The following is a 7,646-nucleotide window of genomic DNA, read 5'->3' on the forward strand; positions in this document are numbered from 1 at the left end:
GAGGACATCGCCTGATTTCTCACAGTGATGTCCAAGCACCCCCCGTGTCTAAGGTGCAATTAAAACTGAGAGGGCAGGGGCCCAATTTCATGCAACAACCATGGGAGGGGGCCACTGCCAAGTAGCCCCCCCCCCCCAGGCTGATCCCTGGGTCAGACCCCCCCCAGTCTCTCCTGGGGCCCGGTCACAAGGAGATCCGATTCCCGCAGATGCCCATCCCACCCCCACCCCCGTCAAATCTAAACATTTAAAACATTAATCCCAGATATTCCTACATCTAAATAATACTGATACCTATTAAACAAAGTACATTATGGTTCACTAATTTGAATTTACTGATTTAATTTATTTTCCTAAAGTAAAACAGAATATTACCATAAAAACAAAAATAGAGATGTAAAAGACCTACTTCTAGTTTAAGCTAATGACAAATACACAGTAAAAACATACAATAAAAGTGAAAGTGAAAATAAAAAAACAGCCCATAAGTTAACTAAAACAAAGAGTCTGAGTCTTCTAACAACTATATAACTGATCTATAAATCTAAAAAAATGTCTCTTATATCAGTTTGCTGAATTCAGAAGTCACTGAGGGAAGGAGTGTCAAAAGGAAGCTCTGAAATGTCATCGAGGGTTAAATCGTCATCAGATGAGCTTTCTAAGACAGGATCAGGACTTTTCAATTTGGGGGTTTTCGGTGGAGGGTTTTCTTTCAAATGTTTACTTGGTGAAACACTTTTCTTCAAAACCGGCTCTTTTACATTTGAAGCCCCCTGGTTTGGCTGTTTTTTTGTCATTTTCTGCACACGTTTTTGTGAGGACTCACGTTTTTTGGTTAGAATGTAATTGTCCTCCCTCAGTTTGCTAGTGCTGGCTCGAACAGCATTAATTTCAGTCTTTGCTGCCTCATATTCTTTTTCCACCCTCTTTTGTTCTCTGTACAGTTTCTTAAGTTCATTGTTCTTTGCCACAACTTCTTCATTCATGCTGATGTAGCTCTTTTTTTTCTCCTGAAATTTTGAGATTTTTCGCGCCGTCGTGGAAACATTTTCCTGCAATAACTGTTTTCGTCGATCAAGGTCCAAAAGCTGTTTCTCCAATAATGGTATTTGCTTGTTAAGTTCTTGCATTTCTTGGGATTTGCTGTTGAGATTGTCGGCTTCCAGTTTTAAATTCTCAACGACAATCTTCTGGTCGGCAATTCTCCTGGAGAAATCCTTGAAGACGTCTGATGGGTCAGGCATGGCTTCATGCGCACCGTCTTGGAAGACGCCTCCAAACTTAGCCGTCTCACTTTTAATCTGCTGCTTCAAGGTTCCTATGCTGTCTTTGAGACTAGCGGTAACTCTCCCCAGAGCACGCAGCTCTTCCTCTGCCTCTGTCTTCTTTTTCCCAAGTTGTTGTTGTTGTTGGAGTTTCTCTGACAGGGTCTGATTTTCAGCAGCCAGTTTGCTGTTGTTGACTTGAAGAGCTGAGATCTCAGCCTGGATGCTCTCCTGTTCTTTTTCCAACTCCCTTTGTCGCTGATGCAAAGCATGTAGAGTCTTGCTTTCTGACAGAACTTCAGCATTGATCTTATCGTATTGATGGAGCGTGCTCTGAAGATTGGTGATTTCACGCTCCATCTCTGAAATATTGTCTTGCGCCGACCGTTTCTGTGCAGAAACCTGACGCAGCTCATTTTCTACGCCTTGTTTTTGCTGAACAGAAACTTTCAGGTCTTGGAGCTTGCGCTTGAGAACGTCAGCTTCCTGTTCTAAATTTTCAACGGCAAACTTTTCTTCCCAAACTTTCCTCGTCAAAGTTGAGATCAGTGTGTCAGGAAGCTCCTTAGACTCACTGATCCGCTCAAATTCAGCCTTTTCTCTTTCAATCTCCTGTTTGATCAGTTCTATGCCGTCTTTGAGAGAACTGCTAACTTCCTTCAGAGCACACAGCTCAGCTTCTACCTCGCCCTTCTTTTGCAAAACCTTCTTTTTCTCCTGGATTTGCCCCGACAGGACCTCTTTTTCAAGTTCTAGTTGACCTTTGCCGTATCCAAGAGCCACGATATCAGCCTTGATGCTGTTATAAGCTTCCTCCAACTCCTTTTCTTCTGCATTCAAAGCATCCAGAGCCTTGCTTTGTGCCACAACTTCTCCTCGTATTTCGATCACCTCTTTGTGTTCCTCTTGGAGTTGTCGGATTTTCTTTTTCAGCCTGGAATTATTTTCCTCTGCTGACTTTTTCTGAGCCAACAGGCCCCTCAGTTCTCCTCTCAAACCTCCTTGGAATGTTGAAGATAGTTCCAATTCATGCAGTTGAGTCTTCAGGTATGTGGCTTCCCTTTTTAAAAGCTCGACAACACGCTGTTCTTCTCGAACTGCCCCTAACAGAGCTTGTGGATCCGACGAGCTGACAGTTCCTTCCCAAATGAGGTTAGAATGACGTTGAAGCTCAGCCTTTTTCATTTGAATCTCTACTTTCAGTCTTTGTACGCTGTTTTTAAGACGGGAGCTTTCGTTCCTCAAACCACCCAGCTCTGCTTCTGCCTCGGCCTTCCTTTTCACAACTCTTTCTAAAGCTTGGATTTCTCCCAGCAGAGCTTGGTTTTCAGTCCTGAGTGTGTCAATGTCTCGTTTCTCCTTCTCCACATCTGTGGTAACATCTTCATATTCTCTTTTGAAAGTTTTCAATTTCTGCCTTTTGAAGTAAAGAATCGTCTTTTCCACCTTAAGTTCGTGCTTCAGTAATTTGCAGTCGCCACCAGTATTTTGAAGCTTCTGTAATTCACACCTCAGCTTGAAACTTGAGTTCTGAGCATCTTTTCTCTGCGCCTTCAGTTCGGACAGTTCTTCCTCCAGTTCTTCTTTGTGCTGAAGAGCATCCTGCTTCACCTGAAGGTCCCGTTGCAGAGCGCAGACTTCCTGTTGTGTTTGTTGGATGGCCTCTTTTTCTTTCTGGATTTTTAGCTCCAAAGCGTCCCTCTCAACACTCATGCTGTGCATCTGGACACCGTTCTCCATCTTCAATTTTTGAATCTCCTGCTGGAGCCTGAGTTTGTCGTTCTTGAGAAGACTTTTTTCGTTCCGTAACGCCAACAATTCTGCTTCAGCATTTTCTTTGCTTTTAACAGCAGTTTGGGTTTGATGGAGTTCCTCGGAAAGAGCCACATTTCTTTCTTTCATTTGGCTAACCTTAAGCTTATAAGCTTTCGTAGTCTCTTTTATCTCCTCATGATCTTCCTCCAGCTCCTGAATTTGTCTCCTCTTCTCTTCAAGAATCCTTTGTTCCGCCTCCAGTTCCTGTATCATCAAGTCGTACTTTTTCTTTTCTTTCTTCAGCCTGTTGATCTTAGATGTTAGCTTGGAACCAGCATTTTGCAGAGAGGACTCTTTGTTCTGTAAGGCTTGCAAATGTTTGGTCAAGTTTTCCTTTTCCTGGACAGAAACCTGCATTTCTCTGAGCTTTTGTTCAAGAGTTTCTGTTTCCTCTTCTAACTGTTGGACTAAAACTTCTTTTTCTTTGATCTTTTTGAAACCGTTGTGTTGTGAAGGGTCAGCGCACCTCAAGTCTTTCTCAATTTGGAGTTTATTGTTTCTCAAAAGCGCTTCCTTGGCTTTCAGCCCCTTCAGTTTGTTTTCCAGGGTTTTCTTGTCCGACAGTTGTTCTATGACGCTTGTCGTTTGTCTTTGATACATTTCATTCATGCGGTTGAGCGTTTCTATCTTGTCCTGGTAACGTTTACATTTGTTTTCCAAATCGATCTGAATCCGAAGCTGCCTACTTAGTTTGTCAAGTTCTTTTTTCAAACTTTTGTTCAGTTTAGAGGCCGCTTTCTTCCGTTTGTCGACGTCTTTGTGCATTTTCTCCACCTTTTTGCTGTTACCCAAAGTGCCACGAAGAGTTTCAATCCTGTGACGTAAACTGTCATTTTCTTGGTGCAAACAATCTAGTTGGCCCTCCTGAAGAAAGTCCATGTTCACCGCAGTTCTTCTAAAGAAACTCATCATGGAAGTTCTTAAAAACTGTTCTAAAATAAAGGCTTTAAAAACTTGACCAGCAAATGCTCCTCTGATTGCGGATCTAGTGCTTTAACTGCTGTCTGTGAGATTGCAGTTTCAAGAGTCGGGGGTGATATATATGAAAAAATATGATGGAGTCAAATGACATGTTGCGTGATGTGTTTGATGTCATCAGTGATGTCATATTTCATCATAACAACAAAACAAGGCTGTGACGACAGATTATGACACGTTATGATGTCGTTTTTGTGAGACATGGATTAGTCATGATGTCATCGCTTAAAATAAAAAGAGCCAATAAAAAGCTGTGATGTCATACCGTATTTTAAATGTATTTTATTCTTTTTTTTCCGTTTTGTGCCTTGGCAACGGCGGCCGTGTCCCCTGGGTGCTGGTTTCCTGGGCCCAGCGGCCCTGTCTCCACGTAGGGAGAGGGATCCCTGAGCTTTCTGGCAAGGCCAGAAGCCAGGGATCACTTCACACCGGAGCCGGGGGTGTCTGTGTCCCTTTGGGGTAGGTTCTGGTCTTTGCCCCCGGTTGCTGGACCTCGCCAGATTTCCAACTGTGGCCGAGCCTGGTCGGGCCATGTCTACAACACCCTCGTGGGCCCCCTTCTCCCCGCGGTGCCCCCCTCCTGGGCGGGGGCGGCTGGCCCCTGCCTTGCTCCTTTCTGGACCAACCGTGGGCTGGGTTGGTGGCTGCCTGGAGCACGGAGCGGGTCTCCCTTGGGGGGTCCTGGCTCGTACCAGGGGTTGGGGCGGGGGGGATGCTCAGAACTCCTGGGTGGTGATGAGGTGCTGGTCTGGGGCTGTGGGCACCCCTCTCGGGCGGGGCCCAGCGTTGGGCCCTCCTGGCGTGGCAGGGGGGGTGCTCTCTGTCCCCCCATGCCTCCCTGCTCTCTTGCTCTGGGGGCCTCGCGGCGGTCCTGCTGACCCTGGCCTGGGTGGCGGATGTGATCGCCCAGGGGGCGGTTGTTCTCTACCTGCTGCCGGGTGGCACTGGGGGGTTCTGGCTACCGCTGATGCTGCGGCGGGGGTCTTGGTGTGGGGATGGCTGTTCACTCTTCTTCCTTTTTTTCACATTCCACCATCCATTTTAGAAGAACATAAACACTCACTTAAACACAGGTATTAGCTCACTTTTGCACTAATAGTTTGTGTGATTGAATGAAATATTTCACACTAGTTGGTTTGAAGGTATAAGTATGCGTGTGTGAACATTATCTGTATTGTTTACATGTTTTTTTTCTTTTTTTTTTAAACTTGTCCTGTCCAACAGCTAAGCAGACAGATGAGAGCTGAGGGCCTCTTGTGTTGGACATATTTTACTTTAACAAGAGGGGTTATTAATCTTCAGACAAACCAAAGGTATGACTGAATAAACCCCTTTTGGAATTGAGGCCAAACTTTATTAATTTCAACCATGTTTGAAAATTTCTGGTGTTGGACCGGACGGAAAAGGAAAGAGGGGAAGAAGAGAGGGATGTTAGAGAGAGTGGGGGTGATAGTGAGAGGGGGGGGGTAAGACCATGAAGCAGCATAGAGCAGACAGGTTTACTGGTCGTTTATCATTACGGTATGGTTCAAATGTAGTACAAAAAGGGCGGGGCCTGTCCACACACACACTGAAATGTTATCAACACACCTGCTAGCAGACATGTTGACATGTGGACATTTTTGCAGCTAACAGGTGTGTTTGAAATATTTGAGTGTGTGTGTGGACAGGCCCCGCCCCTTTGAGATTTGTACTCTATCTGTACCTTACCGTAATGATAAACATCCAGTAACTTGTTGCCTTAAGCCTCTTTATGGTCTTACCCCCTCCCCTCCTCCTACGATATCCTTCCTACCCCCCCCCCCCCCCCCCTCTCTCTAACGTCTGTCTTCTTCCCTCCTTTCCTTTTCCGTCCGGTCCAACACCAAAGATTCTCAAATATGATTAAAATGAATAAAGTTTGGCCTCGATTACAAAAGGGGTTTATTCAGACATACCTTTGATTTGTCAGAAGATTCATAACCCCTCTTGTTAAAGTAAAATATGTCCAACACAAGAGTCCTTCAGCTCTCATCTGTCTGCCCAGCTGTTGGACAGGACAAGTTAAAAAAAAAAAAGAATAAGAATTGAAGAAGAAGAAAAAAAAAAGAAGAAGAATTGCGCATTTTGGTTTTTTCTTTAAAAAAATCCTAACTCGCCACAGGAATGGACTAGAAACCTGCTTTCTTTTTTAAACATGCTTATGATTTTGCTCTTCATGGGTGGGCCGGAGTAAACCACCTGGGGGGCCGGATGCTTGACAACCCTGAGCTAAAGCATAGAATAGAGCAGCATAGATGCAGATAGATCTCACTCTCTCTCTATCTAACAATGTTTCATGAAGTTGTCCTTAAAGTCCCTTTCCAAATATCTTTATCTTATATCAATATCTTTTCAAATATATTTTGATCTGTAGTAAAAGCGTTACCAGTGGCGTTTTAATTATGGTGATGCCATTTTTAGCCAAAATATTTTAAAAAGTGGAATTCTTTAGAAAGCAGGAGTTCTTTAGAAATTCACCTCTGAGTTGTGAAAGGGACTGTGTCCCAAAGTAGCCCCTGCTTCCCCTCACCCATAATGCTCTCTGTTTATGCCCTCTCTCACTAGCTTACAGACCCTCAATCTAACATTACCAGTGCAACCAAAATGGTGAGCAATCCAGTTTTGAGCCACATTCCAGCGCAGATGAGGAAAACAAAGAAACACATGGATGTATTTGTATGCAAGTGGATGCATCAGAATGGAGCAGAGCAGGGAGCTACAATACGCCCAGCATATTTTCTACGTCATAAATACGATCCTTTTTCAAACAGCATTTTTTCCCTCTGATCCTGATAAACAGGACTGGAGAAAAGAAACACTCACAAAGGCAATTTGAAGCTTATTTTTCTTAATATGTGTCCTCTATCATCCAGAATTTGCCACAAGAACAGGTTAAAAACACAAAAAACACAACTTTCATCACAGAGAGTATGGAAGATTTTTTAATTCTGTATTAAGTTCAACAAAGTAATAGTGAAGAAAAATTCCCAAGACCTTGTAAAGTGTCCGTCCCCTAAAATTGACTTTAGGGATCCACCATTCAGGGTGGAACTAGGACACCCCCCCCCCCCCCCCCCCCCTTACTGAGAGGCCACACCCCTCCTGACATACCTACCATCAGTCCGTCTCACGCTCTTCTGATCCTGGTGTTACATTCCTCACCTGAGCCACAGTCTTCCTTTTCTCCCCCAGGATGAAATCAAATGGAGGGGTGAGGTAGAATATTCCATTTGATGCTTTTTTAAAGTCAGCATCTTTAGCATTAACCTAAAGTTTGAGCAAATATACATGAAAAAGAACAATGTTTCTTCAGAAAAAGAATCCAGCTTTTCAATAGAAAACTCCTCCAAGACACTGAGTAAGCCCACAAACATTAATCTGTTTGGCTGAATATTTCATTTTTACAGATGTGTAGACAAACAACTGTCTTCTTTGTTGTTTGTGTGTGTTCATCTCTCCATCCTGTAAAGGTGGGACCAGCGTTGCCTTCAGAAGGTGGAGCGTTACGTCTCGTCCAGCGGGGCGTGACGGCTGCATAGACTTAGACGCACCAACAGGAAGTTCAGT

At 44.1% G+C, this 7,646-nt stretch overlaps 1 protein-coding gene across 1 annotated transcript; it reads right to left on the minus strand.

Annotated features, from left to right (window-relative positions):
• Positions 1-578: 578 nt before the first annotated feature.
• LOC111947327 (kinectin-like) lies at positions 579-4,616 on the minus strand. The gene has a single exon (XM_023953872.1). The coding sequence runs from the start codon at positions 3,990-3,992 to the stop codon at positions 579-581; it is 3,414 nt and encodes a 1,137-aa protein (XP_023809640.1). The 5' UTR covers positions 3,993-4,616.
• Positions 4,617-7,646: the final 3,030 nt, after the last annotated feature.

This window comes from Oryzias latipes, chromosome 4 (assembly GCF_002234675.1).
Source record: "Oryzias latipes chromosome 4, ASM223467v1".
Classification (NCBI taxonomy): domain Eukaryota; kingdom Metazoa; phylum Chordata; class Actinopteri; order Beloniformes; family Adrianichthyidae; genus Oryzias; species Oryzias latipes.